At 41.9% G+C, this 27992-nt stretch overlaps 4 protein-coding genes across 8 annotated transcripts; 1 reads left to right on the top strand and 3 right to left on the bottom strand.

Annotated features, from left to right (window-relative positions):
* Nucleotides 1–603: 603 nt before the first annotated feature.
* Nucleotides 604–5488, bottom strand: pcyt1bb (phosphate cytidylyltransferase 1B, choline b). The gene is made up of 8 exons (XM_041952299.1): nucleotides 5156–5488; nucleotides 4003–4102; nucleotides 3429–3545; nucleotides 2969–3120; nucleotides 2780–2858; nucleotides 2546–2688; nucleotides 2232–2420; nucleotides 604–987 (listed from the first exon to the last, which is right to left on the bottom strand). Exons 1-8 carry the CDS (start codon nucleotides 5234–5236, stop codon nucleotides 751–753), a joined length of 1098 nt encoding a protein of 365 aa, XP_041808233.1. The 5' UTR covers nucleotides 5237–5488; the 3' UTR covers nucleotides 604–750.
* A 2296-nt stretch (nucleotides 5489–7784) lies between these two features.
* lipia (lipase, member Ia) lies at nucleotides 7785–14448 on the top strand. The gene is made up of 11 exons (XM_041952298.1): nucleotides 7785–7889; nucleotides 8374–8457; nucleotides 9580–9950; nucleotides 10052–10160; nucleotides 10343–10444; nucleotides 10575–10664; nucleotides 10795–10962; nucleotides 11135–11224; nucleotides 12519–12627; nucleotides 12720–12893; nucleotides 13521–14448. The coding sequence occupies exons 2-11, from the start codon at nucleotides 8400–8402 to the stop codon at nucleotides 13603–13605; spliced, it is 1356 nt and encodes a 451-aa protein (XP_041808232.1). The 5' UTR covers nucleotides 7785–7889; nucleotides 8374–8399; the 3' UTR covers nucleotides 13606–14448.
* Nucleotides 14449–14480: 32 nt separating this feature from the next.
* On the bottom strand, nucleotides 14481–17251 carry si:dkey-71d15.2 (SH3 domain-containing kinase-binding protein 1). 5 transcript variants are annotated; one of them, XR_006007393.1, is made up of 7 exons: nucleotides 16582–16625; nucleotides 16324–16376; nucleotides 15775–15885; nucleotides 15477–15691; nucleotides 15290–15353; nucleotides 14961–15213; nucleotides 14481–14844 (listed from the first exon to the last, which is right to left on the bottom strand). XR_006007393.1 is itself a non-coding variant. In XM_041952296.1 (6 exons), exons 3-6 carry the CDS (start codon nucleotides 15874–15876, stop codon nucleotides 15175–15177), a joined length of 420 nt encoding a protein of 139 aa, XP_041808230.1. In that variant the 5' UTR covers nucleotides 15877–16376; nucleotides 16582–16681; nucleotides 17030–17251; the 3' UTR covers nucleotides 14481–15174. The 5 variants fall into 5 exon arrangements, 4 of the variants coding, with proteins under 4 accessions (XP_041808230.1, XP_041808229.1, XP_041808228.1 ...); XM_041952296.1 differs by adding an exon at nucleotides 17030–17251 and having other exon boundaries at nucleotides 14481–15213; nucleotides 15775–16376; nucleotides 16582–16681; XM_041952295.1 differs by lacking the exon at nucleotides 16582–16625 and adding an exon at nucleotides 17030–17251 and having other exon boundaries at nucleotides 14481–15213.
* An 852-nt stretch (nucleotides 17252–18103) lies between these two features.
* Nucleotides 18104–26780, bottom strand: si:ch211-114c12.2 (uncharacterized protein LOC336578 homolog). Its single transcript, XM_041952940.1, has 10 exons — nucleotides 26702–26780; nucleotides 24933–24994; nucleotides 24036–24728; nucleotides 23058–23696; nucleotides 20100–20215; nucleotides 19861–19972; nucleotides 19628–19736; nucleotides 19102–19173; nucleotides 18852–19001; nucleotides 18104–18642 (listed from the first exon to the last, which is right to left on the bottom strand). The coding sequence occupies exons 2-9, from the start codon at nucleotides 24971–24973 to the stop codon at nucleotides 18861–18863; spliced, it is 1923 nt and encodes a 640-aa protein (XP_041808874.1). The 5' UTR covers nucleotides 24974–24994; nucleotides 26702–26780; the 3' UTR covers nucleotides 18104–18642; nucleotides 18852–18860.
* Nucleotides 26781–27992: the final 1212 nt, after the last annotated feature.

The following is a 27992-nucleotide window of genomic DNA, read 5'->3' as shown; positions in this document are numbered from 1 at the left end:
TGTAATGTTTTCTATTTTGAATTTTCTATTGATGAATAACTTATTCAGTGTCAGTGATGTTGTCATTCACAGTGATCGTGTCCCCAGATGAATATGGTTTAAATGTGGCTGATTTCCCTGGGGCTGACATTGTTGTCATGCCGACGTTAACTGCTGGAAAGAGTGTTGTGTGTTGCTGCTGGGTTCACACATTAACGTTACACCAGAGAATCGCTGTCAGCCCCTAAATCACAGATACAGAACGTATTTCCTTTTCTCACCAGTTTGGCCCGTCTCCTCTTAGACCAACATAACATAAATTAGATTTCACAAATTTCACAAATTTTTCAGGCACCTCCCAATGACAGGAACATTTGTGTTGATACGTCTGAAATGTGCCACTCTGTACCACATTACAATGAATACAACTTATTGATCCTCAATTATTGATTTTTATGAAGGTTCTTTGATGGTGAGTTAGTGTTATGTATTTAGCAACTAGATATATGGAAGAGTAACAAATGACAGAAGACAAATCAAATCCACAAAGGATTTCAATTCACAATCTTTTCTTTCAGCAAAGACACCTTATGTACATCATGATACATTGCACTTGCACTTGAATAAACAAGTTATAAATAATTTTCTTTTTATTTGTTCATTTTATTTAATTGCCTCCATAGACATATTATATTATATTATATTACATATTACCACATCAATGATCAATAGGCTGTAAGAAGACCAACAGATGACCAAAGCACAATGAGCTCATTGTGCATGTCTGCTGTATGTGGCGGAAGCTTTGAGTGAGGAGCGCTTCCCCTTTTTAGGTGAGGTGGGGGTAGAAGGAGGGGAGAGGGAGGATGGGGAGGGCGAGGCGAAGGTAGGAGAGGAGTCAGGAGAAACCGAGCGTCTTCTGGTGGGGCTGCTGCTGGGGGAGCCGCGGGGGGAAGAGTAAGGTGACAGGGCCTGGAGCATACGGCCACTCCGCTCCTGGATCGCATGCTGAACAAGGACAGAGACAGACGTTAACTGTGGTGTTGTGCTTTGTTGCAGTGGTTCAGTGAATTATTTTATGATGAAATGTCCTGTTTATGATCTATACTTCAGTTATTTCCTACATTACCCAGAGTGCCTTTAACAGCCCACAGAATTGGCAAAAATTACTATTAAAAATATTGCGTTTAGTTGTGATTTATAGGTTATAGTAATCTTTATTGTTCAGGTCCACTGTATAAACCAGTGGTAGATGTTTCGGCAAATTCTCCAGCTAGCAGATCCTGACTGCACCGAAACTATGGCTGTAGAGACAAGTGAAGAGAAAATGTCTAAAAGTGATCATGAGGCAAGATCTGAAGTTGTACTGTAAGAAGCCTCAATGGAGATACCTTCATAGATTTCACTATCCCGTACAGTGTAAGCTGTGCTGATTCCAGGAGTGTGTGCATCCTGTCTGAGTTCAGATTTGACTTAGTTACAATTATGAGAAAAATGTGTGCAAACGGAAGTTTACCACACAATTGCGCTCTGAACAATTTACTTGGCACATTTGATGTTATTTTTATGCTGTTGTATTATTGCAAGATAAAAAGAAAGAAGAAGAAAAAAAAGCCATATTAAAACAAGTCTTCATCTAGTGGAGAAAAAGCAAGAGATGCATCTTGAAAATGGCTCCACTGAGGCTTCTGTTGGTGGATGTAAAGGCATCTCTGCTTCCTCTATGATGGAAATAGTTCTTTATAATTGTTAAATCTAAAACTTAGTGAGTCTACAGTGAAGCAGTAAAGTAAGATGGCAAAACCTCTTGTTTACCACTGAAGCTTAAAGGAACATTTTTGGAAATTTGCTTATTTGCTTTCTCTCTTTGATACCACTCCCATATCTGCCTGTTCTGCCTGAGCCTTCAGTGAGCAGCCTGTTAGCTTAGCTTATAGCATAAAGAATCCATAGAAAAACAAAGTGTAAAATGTGTCCCAAATTTTCCCGGCTGGGGATACATAAAGTTTTATCTTAAGCTATCTTATCTTAAAAAACTACCATTTTCAGTTTTAAGGCATTTATATGACTGTTGTTAACCAGGGGCTGTGACATACTGGAGTCTCCGCTGATGATATCACTACAACATATTTATCCGTCAAAATAATATAAATACACCACTAAACAGCAAACTCAACCTAGAAATGAAAGGTTCTATAGCTGTTATGGTTTCAGATATTGTTTTCTGTGAATTAATGTAAAAGCAAACGTGCCCAGGCTCCATCGGGTCCGAAAAGCTCCAGGAAGTTGCCAATGAATTCTCGCGACTTCTCCTCCCACTTGTGGATGAGGTCTTGGCTCTTCTCTTCCACTCTGTAAACAAAGTGTTTGGACTTTTCCTCCACCGTACGGACTGTCTCTTTCATCTTGTCCACCTGGTTCTGGAGCCGGTATTTCTTCTCCTGTCGGTGAAACACAAAGCAAGCGACTGTCAGTTCATTTGTGAGGGTTTTTTTTCTGTATTGTTTATTTATCAAAAATTGTCAATATTCTGTTTGTGAAATCATCGAAATATCATTTCACTAACATTAATGAATCCAACGTTCAGTTCTTGGGCTGTGTAGCCTCTTTGCAGGTTGCGGCGAACATAGATGTCATAGTCTCGGACGATGCGAGTAATCAGATCAGATGTGGAGATGCCTTCTGTCCTCTCAGTGGCCACAAACATCCCTGAGGTTAGAACACAAACGATCAGTTCAGGTGATGAATGGCAGAGCTAGATTTATGATGGGTGCTTATTAATGAAGATTGATATCTTCACCTGCTTCCTTGATGTGCTTATAAACATCCTGTGATCCAGCAGAGGTGTAAGGGATATCATCATGGGCCACAAAGTCAATCTGTGAGTGCAACATTACAGTGTTCAGACTGATGGATCACCAGATATCTGTTGTTGTCGCTGTATGACATTGTGAGAAGCTGTGTGTCCAGCGCCTGCGTGACCTCTGACCTTATGTTTCTGAAGGAACTCTGTGGTCAGGGTCCATGGAGCGTCCCGCACCACCTCGTCAACGTAACGGCAGTGTCTCAGAGCGTCGTAGCGTTCGTCCTCTGTCATCACTGTATAGCCCTTAAACTTATGGGTGAGTTCGTCACTGCAGACTGGAGACACAGAGACAGGACATTACACTAAACCTGAAGTAGAGTTACGCTACATTCACATGGATTCAGGCAGATGGTCGATGGCACATGGACAGCACCTTCTAAATGGCAAGCAGTGTACTGTATTGTTTAGAAAGAATGGAATAATATCTATTAAATCTAATTATTTTGTGATTTACTCCCTCCAAAAATGTAACTTGACGTGTGCCTGAATCCATGTTGCAGAATTCCTGTTCAGTTAATGAAGGCCCATCTCATTTCCACACCGTTAAATGTTTCCAGTGTTTTTTTACTGCAGGGTTTCTTACCTCCTACCATCAGGTATGTGTTGGGGAACACATTTTTGGCCTGCATCAGAGCTCGAGCATGCCCGGAATGGAAAAGATCAAAGATCCCATCAGCGTAGACCCGCACCGGACGATGAGCTACAAGATAAGAAACACCAGTATTACAATGCAGAGCCTCACTTACTATTTGTTCCAGTATTTATAGAGCATTTTTATAGAGATTTACTGATGTGGGATTTTGCAGTTGATGTCAGTATCTGATCAGCTGATAAAGACCTTAACAGTTGTATTCTGTAGCTAATTTCTAAGTTGAATGGCGTTTTATAGTGATTATCTTATCTTCATTCCTGGAGAAAAATATCAAAATATCATAATGCCAATCAGTCAAATAACTAGCAATAAAACAAAATTGTACTGACATGTAGATTAGCTTTTAAAGCTGATACCAGCTGATACCAACATGCTTGAGTTAATAATTCTCCCGCTAGTCTTCCCTTATTCCTTGCTGCTACAGGCTGGCAGTGACAAGATGCGCAGACGCTCTCAGTTGCATGACAATTAGCAATGGAAACAAAACACTATTGAGAAGTGTGACCTGGGGTGCCCCTCCTCGCTTGGGCAATGGTCAGCTTTTCGTGGGGGATCTCTAATTCACAACCTGTGGACTTGGCAAAAGCAGCTGGCTCCCGCAGGGCCTGAATACAGAGACAAGATGGAGAGAGCAGAGGGTAGAAAAAACACATGTTAACTAACTAATCAAACACTGTATTTTTCCAAGTCAGCTCACCCATCTTCTGAAGCATCTATCCTGTTCAGGGCCAACATGCTGCAATTATGTTGCATATGCAGACAAACATATAGTATCCAGTCTAACCAGCCTGCATGTATTTGTTCTGTGGGAGGAAAACAAACAGTGCAAAAAGACAATGCACAGCAGGAGTGTTGGTGCAGAACTGAGAATTCAACCACTGCAACATCAACAGTGCAGTTATAGGTTTTATTTGAATAAAGAAATAAGGTATTGTATATGTGCAGGTTGGGACTCCTCTCGAGATCTGACATGGTAAAAAAACAGACATTATCAAAGCTTATCAGTCTGTTCATGACAGATGAATAATCTCAGCACTCCGAGGTAATGAGCCTCGTTATGTCATGGACTTTGTGTTGTGTGCAGATACATACATGCATCTTATCTGCTGTGTTGTAAGGTATACTTTGAACTCTGCTCAGCTGTTGTCTGGTGTTTCTTGTGCTATGTTAAACTATAATACTGTTAATTCAACAAAACATGCAAGCCAAAGTTTCCACAATCAAGATACAAATGTTAGACATTGAGCTGCACCTTATGCACTCAATGACTCAATGACTTAATCTATCATTCTTATCATACCAAACAATTACTAAATATCACTTGAGAATAATGATGTATTACTGTACTATATTAAACACATTAACATGACTCATAGCCACATCATCGCATCCAGCCATCATTTAACTCTCCACTCCCAGGGACAAGTCAAATAACCACACAGGAAAAGTTTACTGTAATATTCAAAGCCTTTAACATAAAAATACAGTTTAAGTCTTATTGATACATTGCACTTGTACCTATGTCCTCACTGTCTGTCCTCACTAAATAATGTCCAGAAACAAATGTTTAAGACTGGGACTCTGAGTTCTCATATGATTATTTGAAGTGTTAGAATAAACACGGGGTCCACATTTTGGATTGACAGAGCAGGACTTACCTTGCGAGGGCCTCCTCTTTGGCTCTGTGGGGCCTGTCGTTGCTGGACGTTGCTGCCTCGGCCTCGCCTCCTTCGAGCCATCCTGGGCGTTCTGCTTCCTCGTCAGCTAACAGCGCCGCTGCACCCGCCTGCCGCTCCTCTCAGCCGGCCTAACCAGAGCACAGGGTGGATTTCTAAGCCTGTGTGTGTTTTTAAGTGTGCATCCCATCCGGCCGTCTGACCCTGATGACGGAAGACTGTAGTGAGCAAAGTTCAAGCCAGCCTGTATTCAGAAATGTAGCTTGCACTTGCCATTGCGGCTGAGCTCGTGAGGACTTTCTCTTTCTTTGTGTACACAGAGGCTTGTAGCAATGGGATGTTGTGTGCAACGTTGCACTGTTAGTCAACTCCATAAGCTACGACCAGCCAAAAGTGACTGAAAAATGTTTTGAGACATTTCTCGTGAGAACAGAGGCTGCTGATAACATTTTAAGCTGAGGGAAGCTAAATAAGATCAAGTATGATTTGAGTATGTGCCCTTTACAATGGCAGCCTTTGGAACCAAACACCGCGGGACAACATGTTCCAACATTTCACAAAGCCGTTGCATGGTGCTACTACGCTGGATGTTATGTAATTCCTGTTGTCAATACAGTTTGGGCTACATCTTGAAATCAATGGTGCCTTTCCTGCCATTTAGTTCCTGACACCATCTGGTACTTAAATACAGGTTGTTTACATTATCACACCAGCTGCAGTTGCATGATTCATACACACACGTACTGTTTAAAACAGCCACACAAAAGCATTTAATACTCAGTCTTGCATGCATGGAGCACATTCTAAACACGTGTTATAGTATTTACTGTGTGTAGAAATATAAATGAAGGGTTAGGGTCTTCTTTACTCCACTTGGAAACTGAAAGATTGTGATGTGAAAAATAAAGCCCTAATTGTTCGATTTTTTATACAATAAATCTCACATGGTAACTCTCCACTAGTCTCAACTATAAAAAAAAAAACTCTCCCCCTTTTCTGCCTCCCGCTAGTGATAATGATATAGTCCCTTAGTATGATAATGTTAGCATTTAGGTCCAAGCACTGCTGTCCTGAAGTACAGTCTCACAGAAACAATAGCATGGCCATACACACTTGTTACAATTGTGGATGTGTTTAATGTTCATAGGGGATATTACAATACATTATCATAATACAGTATAGTGTAATGTGTAACACATTTGCAGGACCTTCACAGACATGTTAAAAGAAAACAGTGGAGTTTGAAGTTCATCCTCTTTATCTTTATCTTATCTTCATTTTTATGCTTCCATTTTTTTTTCAGGTTTTCCCATCTGTCCCACAGCTTCACTGTGACATCATAATGTTCTGCAAAAACATTTTTCTGTCCAATATTCAGCACCGTACCTCAGGAACAGAAGGAGTGATTGTGATCATATTTTACATTTGGTCAGACACTGAACTGGTGACACTAATCTTGAAACTGTGGTGATTCTATAGATCTTTTGTACTGCCGGATTGAAGGTGTGTGTGAAGCGTTCATGTTTTACATGTTTGTAGCTTCTTTGCAGCAAAATCCACATTTGAAGCATTGTAGTCCAGCACAGGTTCATTGGTTCTGCTGGTATTGATCTTCAGATGTGATGAAGCCCTCTATCAGTCCTCTGGACTCCTCTGGAAAAATAGTCTGTAAGTGAAGACAGCATGTTTTCAGTGGAAATTTTCCACTGGAATCATAAGTTTCAATACAGTGATAACTTACATTTCACCCATCATTTTTTATTAAATTCCTTTTATCAAAGTCTTCACCACATATATTACATGAGTCTGGACAGACATGGATGTAAACTGCAACTTGACTGGTTGGCGAAGGCATACAAAACACAAGGCTCTTATTTTTAGGCAGAAACTGCACACATCCATCACGTCCCTTTGGAGCTGGAGACAGTTGGCAGCCACAGAGAGAAAAATAACTGATGATGATTCATCCTTAATTGAAGATTCAGTCAACACCCATGGCAATGGAAACTCAAGGACCACAAGTGACACCATCAACATATGATGTGTTCACAAAGACGCTCACATATACACAGAGACACTTTTTCCTATGTATACTCTAAGTTAAAAACTCAAGACAAGTTAAACATCGAATAGAAATAATGAGGGACCAGAAGGCTGCATCTCCCAAAGTTTTGAAATGTCGATCACATTCTCCAAACCGGTTGTGCACGTGATACTGGACACTGAGCCATCCACAGTGTCCTGCGGGAAGAGTACAGAATAAGTTGTGCAACTTCTCACAAATGTCAGTGAAGTTTTCCCTGACTCCAGGTGAGTAGAGCCTGAAGGTGAAACATTCCTGTCTGTGAGAGTGACGCCTTTTTGAAAATGCACATGTCATGTTTAACTTTGCACAAGACTAAGACTGAGCTCAATGAAGAGAAACTTGGTTGTTTAAGCAGATTCAAGTCAAGTTCAATGGAAATGCAACAAACGGTCACCTAACCGGTTCAGGAAGCAGGAGTGACTTTACAGGAATGTTTCACCTGTGAACACAATGACCTGGGGCAAGGGGTGTGGTCATCCTTGTGAGAGCATGCAGGGCGGGGAATAGCTCTGCTGTTCCTCCTCTCACTTCCTGAACGCTGCCCAAATATGTGGAGTTACAAGCACAGGATAACCTGTAATATACTGGACCTTCGACCCACCAGCCCAGGAACTAAAATCCCACAGCAAGGTAAGACTCACAACAATGAAGACATGCTGTACTTTCTCTCTGTTGTCAGATTTGTCAAAGCCAAACCTAAGGAAGCCTCTGAACACGCAGTAAACATGAGCCGTCTACTTTATCTGAAGAATTTAGTCGCGCACAGACCCCCGCAGATTTCAGTTTCACTTCTAATCTCAATGTCATTGGTTGAGATTACTTACTGTGGGTGGAGCAAGAAACAGATTTTCAAGATGCATGCTGCCAAGATTGCACCAACAATGCAAATATATATTTTTTCCACCTGTTAATGACCAGTTTCATGACTTTGGAAAGTAAGAAGATGAGTAACTGATCCGTGAGGTTTTCATGTTTTGTAAAGTATCAGAGAAACATCTGAAGGGTTGGGACTTCTGTTGCTGTGTCTGTTGTGTTTATGTACATGTGATTTGCTGTTGCATGATTGTCTGACTGATTTTACACGTTGGCCTGACTGCGGTAACTCTGTCTACAGGCTGTTTGCACGAGCTGGCGTAAAGTATGTTCCTTTGGCGATATCTGGCACTGCTCCTGCTGATAACTGTTCAAGTAAGCAAAGGTAAAAGCCCAAAACACAACACTCTGATATGTAGATGCATGCACACAAACACACACACAAACACAAGCGGCTTTTGGCAGTAAGTGTGTAACTGGATTTCTGGGAAAAAAAGGACAGTCAGCAACATTTGAGGAACTGAAATTTCTTGAGAAAACCAACATGTTTGAGCAAACGGCCTTCGCTGTGGTTTGCAAAAACCAGTGGCATCATGGAGGCCTGTGCAGGACTCTCAGCTGATAGCTGTAAATGCCATGATGGTTACGTAGATGGGAAATTCACATTTATTGTGTAACAGGTACTGAGAGCAGCTGATGGCACTTCTTAAACATAAAGCTATGCATCTTCCATCTCAGCCGAACGTCATATACTTGATTTGTGTGCTGATGTTTTTTATTAGGAAAACTGCCACGGCTACCAGTTCAGATAAAAATCACCATCTTGCTGTAAACGCACCTCAGTCGCTGAGATTGTTTCTAGAAAGAGACGACGATGTTTCGCTCAGTTATTGTGTAGTTCGGAGGCCTTCACACCTTTGTCTGGTGTGATCAGATCGTGTGACGCTACCAAATGAAACAACGCACACCTGAGTCTTTCTCACTATCACTACTTTCTGGATGGGTTGTTACTGACTGTATTCAGCTCATTATTTGTACACTTACGGTCTGTCATACATACGTCCTCTGCTGTGCTACGCCTCTGTGTGTCAGCAGCTCACTGATGTGTGACTTGTCTGCAGTTAGTTACATATATTTTGCCTGAATTGTTCCACAAACCCTGACAAAGTGTGTTCAAAGTCAGTTTCACTCATAAATGTCGTTGGCGTCGAAATTGTCTGCTTTCCCAGTCAAACTTGTTCATGATGTGTCTTTCTAGTGGGCGAAGCTGTGTGCTTCAACCTTGTTTTACAAAGAATACTCCGACACTGAGTCACTATGGGAATTATGTCACTGATGATGCCAGAAACTTTGGATGACAAACATTTAAAGGTTGTGCAACCTTTCTTGAGCAATGCTTGCTGAGATCAAAATGGTCACGTCTTGTTTATCTTATTACGTCATGCAGCCATACCCAAATACACCTTTCGCTGACTGCTCCTCCTTTTTCCCCCACCATCACTCTCAGCTCAGAGATGTGATGAATTTACAGATCTAGATATCAGTCACGCAATCATTGGAACCAACATCAGGACTAGGCTGCTGCTGTACACCAGGGACAATGGCACCTGTGGTACACTCATGTCCCACACCGACCTGTCTGCCCATCCCCAGTTTAACTTGTCCAGACCAACCACCTTCGTCATTCACGGGTATCGGCCCACGGGATCTCCACCGATGTGGTTGCACAGCATCACGGAGCTGCTGCTGGCCAGGAAAGACATTAACCTCATAATAGTGGACTGGAACCACGGAGCTGCTAATGTGAATTATTTCAAGGCAGTGGAAAACACGCACAAGGCGGCCGACAACCTCACTGCTTTCATTAAAAAGATGCAGGTATGAGATGTATCCGACGCTCTCTGTCAGCATCTCTGCTGTGACGGGATAAAAAATGCCTCACAGACAGTTGTGTCTAACCTGCCTAATAATCTTTTCAGGAGCACGGCGCCTCTCTGAGCTCCATCCACATGATCGGAGTCAGCCTTGGGGCTCATATATCAGGCTTTGTAGGTGCCAACCTGAATGGGTCGATTGGTAGAATTACAGGTAAGAGCGTGCACATGCCGACACTCTCAGATCACTTTCACCGTTTTAATATTGGCAGCAGAAGTCCGACATCTGAACTAGACTTCACAGCCCCGGTTTTAAAAATGATTCTGAATATAATATGAAGATTTGTGAACTGTGAGGTTCTTCTGATGCTTCTGCCACTGATGTGATGTTTGCAGCTCTGGATCCTGCTGGGCCTCAGTTCACTGGCACTCCTCCAGAGGACCGACTGGACCCCACAGACGCCCAGTTTGTGGATGTCCTGCACACAGACATAGATGGTCAGTTAAACTGAAATATTGCTGTGTTGTCTGTTCATTTAGTCATTGATCAGTCAGTGTCAGTCAATTAATATGATTTAGTCATTTATGATTAATATGTGTAAAATGATTATTGCCGTCATGTTCACAGCCCTGGGCTTCAGAGAACCTCTGGGTCACATCGACTTCTATGCCAATGGGGGAACAGACCAACCTGGCTGCCCAAAGACCATCTTTTCTGGTTAGATCTTTTAAATGATGACTGTAATTGTTCACGCCAACAAAGAATAATCACATGTGGTGATTTGTATTATCAGAAATGCGACAATGCGGTATGGCAACGATCCCTTTTGTGTTGTACCTCTTTACAGGAGGGTCCTATTTTAAATGCGACCACCAGAGATCAGTGTTGCTCTACCTCGACTCTGTGAATGGGACGTGTGCCAGCCAGGCCTTCCCCTGCTCCTCCTACAAAGACTTTCTGGATGGCGACTGTTTGGGCTGTGACCAGTTCGGTGCTGCTGGATGTCCCGTCTTTGGTTGGTACTTTAATGATCTCTTAGTAACGAGGTTTTCACTCCTTAATGTGCAAGATAGATGGGTTTCAATAAAATAGGCAATACTGTACTGAAATGAGTGTGGTTATGTGGCGGCATCATGTGAAGTTACAGTGTGTTGCTGACCTGACATAGCCGTTTCATTCAAATCCAGGTTATGACGTCACAGAGTGGAGAGACGTCCTGCTGAGGCTCGGCCAAACCAAAATGTTCTTCACCACAAATGCTGCGTCTCCGTTCTGCAGTAAGTGACAGAGCACCAGTGATCACAGACACGAGCATAATAACCAGACAGGAACACATAGCAGGAGCCCTTAATCTCAATGTGGCAATGGAATAACTTCACTTCAATGTGCAAAATAGTAAATAAAATAATTAATTTGTACAAAAATTGTGAACCTATTCCTTAAGATGCATTCTTAAAGGAAGAGTTCATTTTTTTTACGTTTCTATTTATTGTCAGTGTCGGTCAGCTGCAGTCTGATACATACATCCTGGTGCATCACGACACTACAGCGAATTTTTCAAATGACTCGTGCATCATCCCAGATTTGGCTTTTCACTGAATGTGGATTTGTCCCACATTAATGACATTAAGCTCTATTGAAGCATACTGTACCTTCAAGGGTTTTAAATCATTATAGCAAATGACTTCCTTTTGCTAAGAGGAAGTGGCAGATTTACACTCACCTCTGAAAATAGGCAGTAACAGAATATACCTTGGATTAGATTCATGAATGCAATGAATATGGACACAATTGATAATATAATTGATTTTATAGAATAGAAATGATCGAATTAGAAAAAACAGACTTGTAAGATATCTGTATGACAAAGAAACCTGTCTGGAGGTTAAAGAGCGGGTCATGTGACCAGACATATGTGACGCTGTGAGATATGACAAATATGACAGGAACAACGGGTCTTAAGACAAGAAGCTGTTATAATCATGTGCTTCCTGCTGATTTAGTTACAGTCTCATTGTAGCTTGCTTTAGTCAATATATGTTTGCGTGGAAATGCTTTTAACAACTGATATTCCTCCGTTTCCACGACTTCTGAATTACAGTGCAGAGTCAGTTTCTCTTGTTGTGTCCTTCAGGCTGATGAGTCCTTGATGGAATGTGTGTGTTTGGTTCAGGTTGAGGCCAGTGGAGATCCGTGCTGTGCCTCTGCCGTAGGTCGGACAGCTGTCACTTTACTTTCCATTAGAGCTGTCTCTGAGTCCAGCCAGAGCCTGATCTCTGACCCTGAGGTCAAGTGAGCAACAGTCAAGCAGTTCTCTGGTAGATGCAGAATTGTTCATCACCATCTTTAACATGCTACACTACTTGATCAATAGGAAGAAAAGGATGGATGAGTGTGAAAATGACTGTGAAAATGCAGTTCCATGTGAATGAAGAGTGTAAAATTCAAACTCTAATTCCAAATTCATCTAAAAGTCATTGACGAGGATGATTTGAGCTAAAAGGGCCATAAATGCTCTGCTCTTGGTGGACATTTTTATATTTGAATAAAAATGTGAATGTCCTCTCTCAGAGACGAACTACCGGGTGGACGTGATGATATGGAACAAGGACATGCGCTCGGGATACATCACTGTTAAGCTTCACAGCAACGGAAAAGAAGCAGTGGCAACCATTGATCAGTGAGTCTTCCCTTTATTTACCGTTCTGCAGCTCAGTTCTGCTCCTCTGTTCTGCTTTCTGTCAGTGATGTGTGCTTTTTCTTTCATATCAGTAAAGCTGCAAAGTTCAAGAGCTACACAGAGACCAGGCTGTTTGCCCAGTTTGACAAAGACCCCCAGTCAGTGGAAAAGATGTCTCTCAAGTTCTCCACCGGGAATGTATTCAAGCCCAAATATAAGCTCCGCGTTCTCCGAATCCGACTCACACATCTAGAGCACATGGACAGGTATGCAGCGTCACCTGAAAGATATTACAAGTCCACCTCCAAAAAAATTGGGACTCCATGTGAAACATCAATTTGAACATAATGCAGTCATTTGCACAAAAAAAACTGTTTCAGGAAGTGATCCTGAGCCCATGTAGTAACATCCTTTATACAATCATGTGTTCACAAAGTGGTGAAGCTCGCTCCATCCTTGCTTGTGAACGACTGAGCCTTTCCAGGATGCCCCTCTCATACCAGAGCATGATGCTATCACCTGTTACCAATCAACCTGTTTACCTGTGGAATGATCCAGAGGTCGCGTTCCACAACTTTCCCAGTTTTTTGTTGCTCCTGTCAACTGCCAACTTGTTTGAAACATGTTGCTGGAATCCAATCAGAATAAGCATTTACACAAATCAATGATGAGGTAAAACATCAAACACATTGCATTTGTACTGTTTTCAGTTGAGCATATGTGAAAAACGATTAGCAAATGATAACATTCAGTTTTATTTGTGTTTGAAATCAGGGTTGTAATATCTTTCGGAAATTTGATCTATTTCATTATTGCATCATTCTAGCAGTTCCCACTACCCTTTACTTCTCCCAGCTCTAGATTTACAGTAAAACCGACTTTGTCCCTCACAGGCCTCTCTGTAGGTATGACATTGTTCTGGAGGAGAACAAAGAGGTGAGCTTCAGGCCCATTCCCTGTGAGGAATCCAACTTCTGACAGGAGATCAGACTCCGGGTCGAAATATTTCACTGCTCGACATTCAGCCGACTCTTCAGCCACTCCAGCATTGTACAGGACTGCACCACTCGCATATCAAAAGTACAACCCTGGCAGGATGTGATCATTTGTGATACGAAAATTGAATGTGATATATTATGTATATGTGTGTTTAAGAGAATATATATGTCTTTTTTTTTTTTTTAGAAAACGAAAAGGGGACATTTCACTTTTCTTTCATGCGTTTGAAAGTGAATTAATCTCAAATGACTTATGATGACAAGCTGTTGCAGTAACGGATTTTTTTTACTGCAAAATGATGCTGGTTTTAAAGGAACAGGGGACATTTTTAGTCTTTTTGTGCTCTCAGGCTCTTGTTTGTCTCTGAAAATCACACCAGCAATGTTTCCCTGAGGTCACAATTTAGTCTCAGTAAGACTGAGAGAGAGAACTGATGATTATCAGTCAAACATAATCCAGACATAAAGTATTGCTTTGTGGAATCACAAATTTACGTTTAAGACTGAAAAGGTAATAAGTATTAATCATTTTTTACTTGATCCCAGACTTTTGTGTTCCAGGAGATACAAGCATGATTCCAAATACGTTGGGACGCTGTGTAAACCATAGATAAACTTCATATTACTACACGCATTCAGGAACATTTCAGAAAACCAATGACTTCAAACACATTTTGCTTTTAAATGACTGCATTCTGTTTTTACTGACGTTTCACACAGCGTCCCAACTCTTCTCGAACCAGGTTGCACTTCCTCAAACAAACATGGATATTTTTAACATATGACGTCAGAATTCATTCTTATTGTTAATAAAATCTCAAGTCAATAACGTCCAACATATTTAATGAGTTCACAACGCTCCTACACATCAACAGCAGGTGAATCAGCTGACGGCTCAGTCACTGAATTTTCTGTACAATCATACAGCAAACTTACACTTCTGAAAACTATATGCACCTAAACTATGGTTGGAGCTTCATGTTTGTGCCTCAACATCACATTATTATAGGCAAATTCTACTCAAACTTTGTCCACATGGCTGCAGATGAACTACTGGCTAACTGGATAAAGGACAAATGATTGAAATCCGTTCAACGGTGGGGATCTCTAACATTCATTAGAAATCTGGCCTCCAACTGGAAACAGAAAACATTTGTTCTCTTTATGGAAACCTCAGGACACTCTCCCGTCATAGGATGTTACAGATGCCAGAGTCCATCTGCAGAAATAAGTAAAACAGACAGAGTGTATGAGAGGGCCACACACTGGTCAGCAGATACTCCTCTCAGTTGTGACGTTGCATCAAGGAACAGTTTCTTTGCAGGCGGCTCCCACCTTTGCACTTTCAGCAGGAGAAAGTCCTCTTGGCGATCACATTCGGCTGTCCAACAAAAAAGCAAATAAAATGACCACCCAAGAGTTTTTCTAAAAAAAAAATACGATAACTTTTCATCAAAAAGGAGCACAGGTGATTTTCGGATCAGGAACAGGACCTTTCAAACTTGTCAAATCAGGATCTCTCGTCTTTGATGGCGGTGAGGTACTCCACTCATTTAGACATGTGCTTCTTCATGCGTTGAACCTCCATCTAAAACAAACCAAAAAAAAAAGTTAATATCAAGAGCAAAATAACATTCTATATGCTTTGTGTCTTCATGCCGCACCTGTAAAGTCAAGCGAATCCTTTTCTCCTCATCGAGCTCGTTCATCAGGAGTTTAATTTCTTTGCTGAAACAGAAGATAATTGTGTAATTAGTGCTGCAGGAAACTCTCAGCAGCGGCTGTGATGCAGGGATGGGAGAGTCACGCCGTAGGAGCAGAGAGTCTGAGATAACATTAACGAAGACGTACTTGTGTTGACCCTTCATCTGATCAAACTGGTCCCTCAGGTCTCTCAGCTCCGTCTGTAGTTGCTCCAGGCTTGGTGGAGTGTGTTTGGCCACGTCTCTGCTGGGCTGGCGCTCGGAGTTGAGGCCAGAGGGCAGCGTTGTGTGTAGCACGGCGGACAGGGCCTTTGGTAACAGAGAGGAGAAGGACTGCGTGGGCACGCTCTTGGGCTCTGCTGCCTGTGGAGAATAAGCCAACAATACTTGACCGACAACACAAAACCTGAGACATTCATTTGAATTTGAAGGTTTTTTACACTCACGGCCAGGGCTGACCCATTTTGACTTGTTTCCTCAGAGTTTTCTTGAAGTGTTGAAGAATCCAGCTCTTCCCTCTGGTTTTCTTTTCTCTCCTCCTCCATCATGAGTGTTACCTGTAAGGTACGTCTAGTTTAAGACATCTGATAGGCAAAATACATTTAAAGGGTACTTCACCCATTCAGAGTAAAAATAAGTGAAAATACATGGTCCCAGCTTTTGTTTGGTGTCCCTAAATAATTTTTTCAACAGTAAAATGCAGAAATTTTAGCTCATATTTATTAGAGGACAAGTACCTTTAAACCTCTGAAGTAAGGAGTTGAAGTAGATATCTTTTGCTGCTGTGCGTGGCTGTGTGTACGACGCAGCTTAGAAAAGTTAAATTTATCCCAAGGACAGATGGGACACAAACAGACCAGACCACACACTCCTTCTCAATCGGTGAGCCAAGTTACAGTTGCAGTATATTCAATTCTAGATAGCTATCATTAGAAGTGTATACTTCCCAGAGTCTGAAGCTCTGACTGTAACCTCTCAACTGCAGCATGAGCTACCTGCTCATTCAGCTTCTCCGCGATCGACACGATTGAATCAAACTCTTCGGTCTCTTTGAGAGAAACGGAGAATGAACGTTAAAAACCCAGAACTAATTCCAACTTGTCACCACAGCGAATGCAGGCTATCGTCTCGGTGATACGCCGACATCTTTGAGACTCCAAAGCCTGCAGCCTTTACAACATGCAGCATACAAGCATGGTAGCAGGTATTTCAAATCATGTTGCAACAGATGTGAGAATAGTTGCGAGGCTTACCAGGAACGAGGGCTGAGCTATAGCTGCCCATCACGACAGAGAGGAATACAAGTGAAGAGATTGAAAGACAGAAAAACCTGCAGAGTCTTTAAGTCTACATCTACAAATGACAGATTGGAGCAAGTCAGTGGAGCAGAAATGTCACATCACACTACATCTTTAAGGAAGTGAAAAATAGTAATTTAATGTGTTTATCATCCATCATAATATAACAGCAACTTATGTTTGTACATAAACTGAGGCCAGTCTCTATCAAAGTGGAGGGAACTGTACTCGGGTGGTGCAGCAGAGGCAGCTGTCTTTCATGCCATAGCAGTGAACAAATGTGCAACACATGCTGGAACCAACGCACAGACAGGATCACAGAGACAGATCACACAACCATTAGTAAACAACCGATTACCAGATTATTGTCCAATACAGTCAAGGACCCGGGGCACACACTCACCTTGTTTGGCCGGCGTCACTGGTGAGGTACAGCAGCATCTGTGGTAACACGACACCGTCCATTGTAACCCAGGGTGGTCTGCAGAGCGTGTTGTGATGAGCAGTGGTACAGTCACGGCTAAGTTTAGCTCGGGACAGAGTGGAGCTCCACTCTGCTCACAAATATCACCGGGGCAGGGCGAAGGGCGTCGCAAACTGAAGGGCGAGAGTTGTGTTTAAAGAGGCAAACTGGAGGCGGTTACACTGAGCCAATGTTTACACAGGCCAGACGAAACTGAATTCACTGTGAAGCTTTAGAAGGGTTTGATCGGACTACTTGGCACGAGGAGTCAGTTGTATGTCATTTGTGGAACTGGAAAATTAAAATTCCCCTGATGATGTCATCAGGGTAAATTGTTTTTTTAAATCTCAGTTTGGGTTCAAGTTCTAACAGAAAGCCTGACTTAGACTAGGGGGTGTGGGATTTGAAATAACGAAATATATTATTGAATGGACTCTGTGCTTTTTGAGATTGACCCATACTAGGGATTAACAGCGAGGGTTTTTCGGCCCCTGCTGCTTCACTTTGATCATTCTTGATCTTCACCATCGACTCATGCAATGATACTGAACGGCAGTTATTACATGCCTGTGAATATTCTCATTCATCCAGGTCATTGTAAGCTTTAGGGCATTCAATCATTCGCAACTGGACCTCGTCAGTTTGTCTTGGAAGACGGTTCGCCTCTCATTCGAGCAGGCTTCATCAGTTCATGCGCACCAGACTAGATAGGACAGCTCAAGTCCAATGAAACGGTGTTAGGTTCAAGTATTTATCCTCTGAGTGAGGCCAACCCCCAAAACCAAGGATGGTATCACTCTATTGTGAGGCAAACGATCCCCCATTAAGGCGGGGTAGTGTAGGCAGTTATTATAGTAACTCAAGACTGAATCATTCGAACTGGATAAAACAGGGACATAAAACTGGTCTGCCAGCTAGATAAGTTTAAGTTTCCGATTTCTCAAAACATTAATGAAGTGATTCAGTCCCCTTTGTTTAAATCTACAATCAAAGATAAATCTTAAACAAAACTTGTTAAATCCTATTTTATTTCAAGTCTCAAACAACAAACTGAACATGTGATTATACAAGTTTTACAAGTAGTAGCGCAGTGTCTTTCGACAAGCAGCGTTTTTTTTAACCCAAACACATGGAACTCATGGTTAATCAAATATTTTGGGATAAGTCTTTACAAACAATGAAGGTGATCTATTCAGTAAATACTTCTTGGGTGATTGCTGCTGGTCAACAAAGAAAATGATATAACTATATCTGTAAAATGGAGACTGCAAAGAACACAAGCAGCAGATCTGAAGTAACTATACATCAGAAAAAAAGCAGGACAGCAGAATGCCATGGCATGTGTTACAAATATTCTAAAACAAAAGTGCCGCAGTACTTTAAAGATGCGACGGAAACACTTGTACCAGAGAACAAATGTAAGCAACAACACTTCCACAATATACAGGCAGGCTGGGACTGCAGTGGGAGAAGGGTTTGTGCAGTCCACCCAGCAGAGAAGACCTTGATGAGATCTTTCCAGTTTCCAGTATCATGTCTGCAGAATGTGGGACCTGAAGGACCAAGAAAGAAAAGTTAATTATAGATTGCTTGGTCATGATAAATCAAGATTTCTTTACAGTGAACAAAAGACAAGTGCACCTACACAACTAACCAATACTAAGTGCCATAGAGGCCTACCTATGGCCTGAGGATGGACAGCATTTAACTGTTTGAAACTGCCATGCTGTCCCCTCACAGGCACACCATCATGACGACTCACCGGAGGTGATCAACAGCGCTGCTGGTTGGGTCCTCGGCTGTACGGTGGGCGCTGACGCATCACTCTCATGGTGCGGTATTTGGACATGATACTGTGACTTTTTCTGAACACCGGCCTCTGATTTGGGAAGGGACGTGGTACTAAGCTCTCCTTATTAAACACAAGACATTCCAATTTTAGTTATTCAGAAAGAGTCAACGAGCCATTCAACATTTCTCAGTGGGACCTTCTCTGAAGAGGGCATGCATACCATGAGTGGTCTTCTGACATTTCCAGACAGTTCAGGGGCCATCTTCCTTGGACCACCGGTGAACTTTGGTCTCTGTTAAACACAACAGTGAAGACTAAGTACATAAGAGCAGAATGTAATTATCCTTATTAATTTCTTATACATCTGAAATTAAAACAATGCCAAACAGATGTAACATATATTAATAATATTTTGTTCACAAATCTAAAACTGAAATTGTACAGGTCTAATTTTTGAGGTCAACACGCTGTTTACAGTAACCGAGTGTTGATATTCCTGCTTGGATTGGCTGAATTAAAAATAGAACTGTTTCAGAATTTAGCTGCAAACCTCTATTGACTCAACTCAAACAATTTCATATTTGCTTTTGCTAAACACTTGACTATGATGAAACATTTCAAAAATTGCAATATAGCAATAAGTTTGCTTGTGACCATGTGCACATTTATGAATGTGATTCTTCATGAATTATCATAAACAAATGTACAAACTCTGCAGTCTCTTATGTGGTACATGGTTCACTTGCCTGCATGGGTCCTGGTCCTTGTCCCGGTCCTGGCCCTGGCCCTGGCCCTGGCCCTGGCCTCCTGAAAGGCCTCCCGGGTCTGTGGTTGTCTTGCATCAAATTAAATGGCCTGAAATATAAACACAGGAACATCAGAAACATGACACACTCTGCATGAAGCTTGGAAAACACTGAACTTCCTAACGAATTTGAAGCTTGTTTCAAACATTGAGGAAAAACTGATCTGATGATACCTAAACATTCTCTTATCCAAATAGGTCCGCTTTCGGTCGTCCGGCGACGATCTGGAATCATTTGTCTTTGAGAGTCGACTGTTCGCTGTGTCTTCTGCATCTGAACAGCGTTCTACAAAACGAGATAACAAACCCTTTAACTGAAGCTTTCAAATTTAAATGTTTAAACCTGTGATATGAGACATCAAAACAAACGATAGCCCTTACAACGCAGGAGATGACAGAAAGGATCGACTTACCACTCTTTAGTTTTGGGTTGCGAATATTGGGAGGCGAGCCATCCTTCGAGGACGTGCTCGGCCCGGGTGGCCAGTGGGACAAAACAACAAGGTCACGCTTCTCTATGGGTGAAGATCTGGAGAGAGATCAGTGGAGGCACTGTTAATCAGTAGGCCTATGTAAGTGAGGCTTAGGTCAGTCTATGACCATCTTAAATGTAGCCTGGATAACAACATGTCATTCAAATTATCACGGTGTTTAAAGGAAAAGATTCCAAGTAAAAAATAAAACTGAAATCACCCTGCACGCTCTTAGAAGTAATGCAATTTAAACCAGTAATGATCAGCACTGTTTGTAGGTAGACAAATGATCATAAAGCCACGCATCAGATGGGTACTTACAAAAACCATGGAATGTCCATGCTTCGTTACTCCTATTTTTGTAACCTGAATCAATCTGAGCTCTCTCCATTTACTCAGTAATTGCTAGAGTGGCAAATCTTGGAGAGAACAGTAAGATATCGGTCTAGATCATCCCTCTTTCAGAAGCACAGGAGGACAACGCCTTGTTTTCACTGTCAGACTGAACTTCAGAAGGTTTTGTCATCGGGTCACTCCTAGTTGTTCCTTCATTTCGCCGACCAAGGGGTTTCACAAGAAGCACATCAGAGGGCAGATGGAGATTTGAGTCTTGGCGACACCTGTTGTTCTGAAGTGAATGCCTGAACGCGTCAAGGCTGGTGATTATGTCGGCTTAACAGCTTCTTCTCCAGAGCTGGGCAGTGGTTTTAAGAGATGATCCTTAAAGGCTTTGCAGTGTCCACCAGTTGAGACATCTATTCCTTTGGATGGCCGACTCCTCTTCAAATTTGGAACGTTGGGGACAATTTAGGGAAAGGCGCGAGTTTAAAACGACGCTCATCTGATTGGTTCAGCAGTAAAAACACAGTCAAGGAGCTAGCACAGTGCTTCCTTTTCCTCTTCATGTAGTAGTTTTGAGGTACAGCGGTATTGTGTGAGAACTGGCTGAGGACATCTTTTATCCAGGACACTTGGCAATGTCTTCACAGGCTGACATGTGCAGGTTTGGGTTACAGGCTTTTGGTGCCATGGACTATGGCTGCATTAGCCTTGTACAGTGGCTGCTGAATGTTTTGATTTCCCACAGGCTGATGAAGCATGTTTACATTTAGGTCACATGTCAGAACAGACATGGGGACTACCCACAGCACATGCAGACCTGAAGGTCCAGCCCATATCCGTCAGGACTGATAATGTAACACGGTGGTGTGGTGAGACTGCAAAGACCAAACTGATCTTGCGTCTGTCCCCACTGAGTATCAAGTCGGAATTCTGTCACTTGCTCTCTTTCCCCATTGTTCTCATCTATTTTAAATCCATTCTCTGAGGTCCATCTTGTTTCATCTTTTGTGTCTTGCTCCTCGATGTAGCACCTTCTTCTGTGTTCTCAACCACTTTACATGTGATCTTTTCCAGCCATTTAAAATGGCCCATTTGACTGCAGGTGTTATTGATATGATTAAAATAGAGGTGGCCATATAGCAGCTCTATGGTCACAGGCTTTTGCTTCTGCAAAAGCTCATGTTACCATCCATGGTGTACTTCATCAAAATAGTCCAAGAGTTCTCCAGCTTTGACATGGTTGATGCTTGATGAATGTCTGAATGGATCTGATACGTTCTCATGGCTGCAAAGAAAACTCCAGTGCTTAGATGCACCGCATCAAGTGAGAGTAGCTCCTCTTCATTCCGCAGGGTGAGAATGATGCAGCATCGCCCACAAGGGTTCACACTTCAGTAGGTACAGAGTTATGTGAAATTCTTCTGACATAAATTTGTTCATGTAAGAATATTATTTCCACTTCTGTGTATGACACATACTGGGCATTACTCCGGGTCTATGGTGCCTGCGTCCATATAGGTATGCATCTCATGAAAGTGTGAAGATTCAAATTACTGAATATGCTAGCTGAATTCTTTGGCTTGGGTTTTCACTTTCTTAAAGTCTGAAGTCTAACCACTTTGGAACTTTAAAAAAAAGACATCTCATTATTGGAAATTTGATGTGCATGAACACTGGAGTCAGAAATAGCAATAATAATTGACGAGCGAAAATAAGAGCAGGTGGACTTTGTCATCTAACCGATGGTGCCGTCCTTCAGTAACAGACATTCCTCTTCATTGTTTTATGACTTCTGTCGTCTTATCAGCAATAACCACCGTCATCCATCTCGACATTGTGATTATATTCAAAGTAAACAAAGTGTCACAGCGCAGACTAGCTTTGTTTCCATGGCCAAAGATGCCAACTGAAGTGTAACTTTACTGTCTCGTGTTTCATTTAGTGCCGTGAACCATCACCATTCCATGTTGGACATTCATGTGATGCATCTCTTTTTCCAAGATCCACGTATGGCTGACATGTTGTCAATAATTTCAGAAGAGGCAGCATGGCAATTTCAGTTTAGATCACGTTACTCGTAGTCCTCTTCATGTCCTCATTTTCCTTATACTATATGTTGTAACTTCAATTTTGTGCTATTGAGAATGAGGGAGTCTTTACAACATGCTGTTGAGCAGTTCTTTCAAGCACACAATGCTGACAAACTGAAGAATCCTTCAACAGCACAGATCAACTATTTTTCCACACTCCTCATCAAGGGCATTAAACATATTTGCCAGGTTTTAAAAGAAGGTTGACGTTATTGATATGGTGCGTAACTTAGCACTTTCTCTTCAGCCCACTCGATAGGAAGATATTTTCAAACATTGGCCGCACGCAGACAGGCAGGTATTTCGACAACTTTTGCAGCTTTTCATGAACTGAATCAGTGTTGCACATTTAGCTCATCACATCTCCATTTTCCACAGCTGGCACCTTTCACATAGAGACATTCTTTCTTGACCTCCTAATCATCATCAAGCCCCTGCGAACAGTGCTAGAAGGAAAATACCGTACCTGTGTGTGTTCAAGGACCGGCGAGACTCCACCTGTTCTTTGCCTGTATCAGAGTCTCTTGATGACTTGCTGGCACTGCTTTCAGCTCTTGAGGGTGACTGTTGTGGTTTAGTCCTCCTTGAATCCAGCTTTTTCAGGGGAACTGCATTTGACTGGAAACGTTTCTTCCTCATTGCAAGAACAGAGTTGACATTTCCCTGGGAGACAGGGTCGCCCAGGCGAGACCTGGGTTTCACAAATGGAGGTATTTTGAGCCTCATTAGAGACTCTGCTCGGATTTGTCTGTTCTTAACCAGGAAACTTTTATCCCTAAGAGACAAAGGTTTACCACCAAATGGCCTTGGAAGATTGAGCAGCTGGGGTCTCTCTCTCCGGGGCTGTTTTGAATTGCCATACTCCAGTGCAGGGTCAGAGGCGGGCATGCTGATTTGGGATATCCTCCTCTTGCGTGGTCCTGCCATTTGCCTCTCCTCAGGGCTCCTGTGGTAGGAGGATGATGGTGAGGGACCTCCTTTCCATGAGGAGGGTCTGAAAGGGGGCAGGTGAGGGACATCTTGTGCCCTTTCTCTGCTGTGGGATCTGCTGCCCTGCCTCTCCACCGGGCCACGCTGCCGCCTGGACTCTTGCTCAGATGACCACCTGTATATCCATCAAACAATAGAGAAATCATTACAATGATAGATCCATTGCCATGTTAAGTGGGAGGCGGAACTTTTAACATATGTTAATGCAGCCCCTTCATAACGCCATGACAGAATGAAACAGGTAGGAGAAGTAAAACAATTACAGATGTAACACTCCTCTCACTGGCAGGTGAAACCACATTTATGTCAGACCCCATTAATCCCCTTTAATAACTATGAGCTGGGGCAGAGTAGAGGTAATCATTATGACCCCTGTGCATGGAAGGACTGGGCCAGCTTCAGGCCTGCTCCTTAATTATTTTACCCAGCTGGGACTGCTGCTTCACTCCTGTACCTCTCTGGCATTGAGCCTCTCCTATGCATCTCTCTGGGGCTCCTCTGTGGCCCAGAGGGCCCGTGCTCTCCATTGTGTGGATGAGAGAATGCTCCAGCCTCATTCCAGCGCTTCGTGCCATGACCTGTGTGCTCTTTAGGCCTTTCTCTGGGACTGTAATCTCCACGGGGGTCTCGACTCCGCTGTTCCTGATGCAGAAAACCTGGCTGCCTTTTATGGCCCCTGAAAGACCCCCGGCCGGCTGGTGTAGATCCTGGCCTCCTATCAGCAGGGTGGCTACGAAAATGTCTTGGGGAAGATGACCTGTGATCTGGGGGGTGGCCATGGAAAGGCGGGCCCCTTTGACTCGGGGATCCTTGTGCAGGACTGCGAGAGGATGACTGATGCTGGACATGAGGTGAGGAGCGGTTTGGCCGAGATGGAGAAGGCCTCCGCTGGCTATGGTGTGGTTCCATTTTGGGAGGGTGCGATTGAAAGGAATCCTGACTCGGGGACCTCCAGTGATTGAAACGCGGTTCCCTTTGCTCTCCCATCAGGGGGACTCTTCTGACTACTGGGGGTCGTCCTCTACCTCTGGTTTCTCTCCAGTTAAAAGGAGCCTTGACTGGGTAACCCTGGACATCTCTTCGGTTTTTGGAATTGGGGTTGTAATTCCCTTCATTTGAACCAATGCCATGACCATCCCCATAAGGTCTGAAAGGGAACAAAAAAAAAAAAAAAAAAAAAAAAACAGAAATTGGTGAATTACAACATATAATGCCATGTTAAAAATAAGTTTTACAAAACGAGGGCCAGCATCTAGCTTAAATCACTCTTTAGTGTCAAACACAAAAGATTTAACAATCATGGACATATCAAAGTATCTGAGTGCAACTTAACATAACCAAAACACATTACCTGGGCTTTAAGCGTGGTGGTCCAAAATGCGGTCTGACCATCTTTGGAAGTGCGTGAATTATCTATGGATAAAAAATAAACCATGTTGATTTTTGACATTCCTACAACTATCAACAATCTTTGACCTGCATTGACTCCATAGTTGAAACAACCAACTTGTAGTCTTAAGCATAGTCAGTTGTCCAATTGTTAGTTGTAAACTTTTATGTATATAAAATAAAATAAGTGACTCCTCACAGGGCTGGTCTGGGCTCTCCTCCCAATATATCAAAAGATTTAATCAAAAAAGGTTTCTATGTCTTGGCTCTCCTCACAAGGTGACAAAGATTTAATCACAGAGGTCTATTAATAGACATAAAATAGTTTGTCTCCAGACAGAGCTCACTGTCATACAGAAGGGCAGACAATTCATCAGGATAAAGCACCATTTTTTTGATTATCCAGTCACACAGTTTAGCCTCACTACTGTCCATTGAGTAAATGTATTATCATCCCAATTAATATCTTTGATAAATCTGTTTGTTACATTCTTCATCATACATACTGCATATTCTTTATTAACCACCATATCTATCTATTTATTTTGTTATTGGACAAATACATAGAAAAAAATGTCTCAATTTATTCATAGGAATTCATGGCGGATCAATTTGATGATTGTGTTCTTAGTTTTACCAAGTAATATATTTTTTTAAAAGTGAGTAGATGCCATAAAATAGGCTAATTTAATAAATATCACTGTCCAACCACATGGTACATTGTGAATCGTATGAAATGTCACATAAATATCAACCATTAAGTTTAAAAACATCTCGTGTTTTACACTCGGAATAAACTACACCAAAAAGATACATTGTTTTGTGTCAGCAAAAATATTTTAAATCTAGGCTTTTACAACAACGTATAATTTAACTGTAACACATTGAAAAAATGTGTAGTATAGATGTAATACAGGGGCGCTTCTGTCCTCAAGAATGTGCAATTCTACATGAAAGACGCCACATTATCATTAGTAGCAGATACTGTTCATCGTGTCAGTACATGTTGGTTGTCCTCTAAATACATTCTAACAGTACCTTTATTGTTCTAACAATAAAAGCGTGAAAGTAACTCGAGTACCAGGGTACTACAATTCCATTCAGGTTGGTTTAACTCAACAGTGAACTCTAACAGCTGTTATCAGACCCGAGATTGCGTAAGAAAATGTACGGCCTTGTGATACAAACACTTGTTTTAGTGTATAACATATTTCATTTTACATGTGACAAAATCTAAATTATAACAACTATAACTACAAGGGAGCTTCTACCTAAACGTTTTTTTTTCTGGAATCGCCGTCGCTTCAGCACTGACCCCTTAAATCCCGGTGAAGGATCTGAGCAGATCGTGCTTCCATTTTTGGTCTTAGCGACTGGTACTTGACTGAGAAAATAATTCAGCTCAGTCATAATGTTCTTTCCGTGGGGAAACCAAATCCTACACTGGGGTGGTGAACATCGCATTTACGTTAATAAAGTACCACGATGTTTCGGTCGAAATTAGATTTACCAACACAAACGTGGAAATGTAAGTCGAGCCAAAGCTAACAATCTTATTGCTAAGTCTGCTAAGGCCAGCTAGCTAGCCTGGGTATTTCGCTAGTTTGCGACGCCCTAACAAAATGACATTCACAGGACAAAACAAACAAATCAACAAAATACATCACGAAACGATTACTTTAACTAAGAATAAGTTTAATTCGATAACTGAACAATTAAGTAACTACTTACCAAATACAAACCGTCGATTAAGCGAGAGCTACGTCGTAATGGTTGCGCAGCTGTTCTTCTTCTTCCCTTTCTTAGCTTTCCTCTTCTTCCTTGAGTTTTAATGGCGGCTGACAAACTAGCTTATAAGGACATTACCGCCACCTACTGGAGTGGAGCATAGGGCGTTAGACTGTCAAAAGACAACTAAAATATCTTAAGTCTGCTATTACGGACGATCATGTACTTCTCATGATGTCCTCTCTAGCAGACTCCCCTGTGTGATATTTTTTTTGACTTTACGATGGAGTGTTTGATTCAAATCTTTATGTTCTAGTTGGTCATTATCCTATAACGGGTAATGACCAACTCTTCCTTTGGGCCTCGGCTCCGTATTCCACCTACACCTATATGTTTTTTACTTTTAGATAATATAATCCTCTATTAACCACTTCTTCACTAAACGGTACTTGTATATGAATTACCTGTCGTTGTAATGCTTAATTAGCCGATATGTGTACATTCTCATTTTCTTCCATCCTTGCTCTTACTCGTTGCACTGCCTTCGCCCTTCAAGCGTTTGACAGTCGAACTCAAGCGCCACCTGCTGCCTCGGAGTATGAAAGACATGTCGGCGCAGAATGGTGGGACTCCATTGCACACTTTTGTCTCCTCATTTCATAAACAACTGCTGTTGTCCTGGCCAAGGAATGTACATGAAGTACATTTGTTCTGAAGAATATTCCACGTTTTTTGAGCTAGCCCCACTGGAATAACAATAACAAAGTGTTTTATTGAATCTCCCATGCTGGACCCTATTGATGAATGTGCTACCAAGACATCAACAGAGTGATCCCTGCCCTCTCCCAAAAGAATATGAGTGTTGGTTCCTTGTGTTTTATTTTATTTTAGTAGTAGTACTAGTATTAGCTGGAAAAAAAAGTTTGAACTTTACCCCTCTAATCGCTATCTTACAAAAACTGTCAAGACTATTGACACCGCATGTGTTCTTCTCCCTGCTTAACAACACAAGCACACATTAACACGCATACAAAAGCACGTATTTTCCAATTCCATTTTATTCATTGTTATTACCATGCTAACCATGCACAATGTCTACAGTAATTACATAACTTAAAGAGTTAAGCTGGTAGACTGTTTTGGAGTATGGCTATGAGCAGACTTGAATACCTTTTGAAGTGGCTGTGTGCATCATTTCTTTATACTCACTTGCTTTTCCTTTAAATCAGTCCCCTTGCAAAAAAGCAGCATTTTAGTCGATGTGGAACAGCAGTGTTGCAAAATATACAGCAAA

Source organism: Chelmon rostratus, chromosome 14 (genome assembly GCF_017976325.1).
Source record: "Chelmon rostratus isolate fCheRos1 chromosome 14, fCheRos1.pri, whole genome shotgun sequence".
In the NCBI taxonomy this organism is placed as follows: Eukaryota; Metazoa; Chordata; class Actinopteri; order Chaetodontiformes; family Chaetodontidae; genus Chelmon; species Chelmon rostratus.
This window is presented reverse-complemented; position numbering and strand designations above follow the sequence as displayed.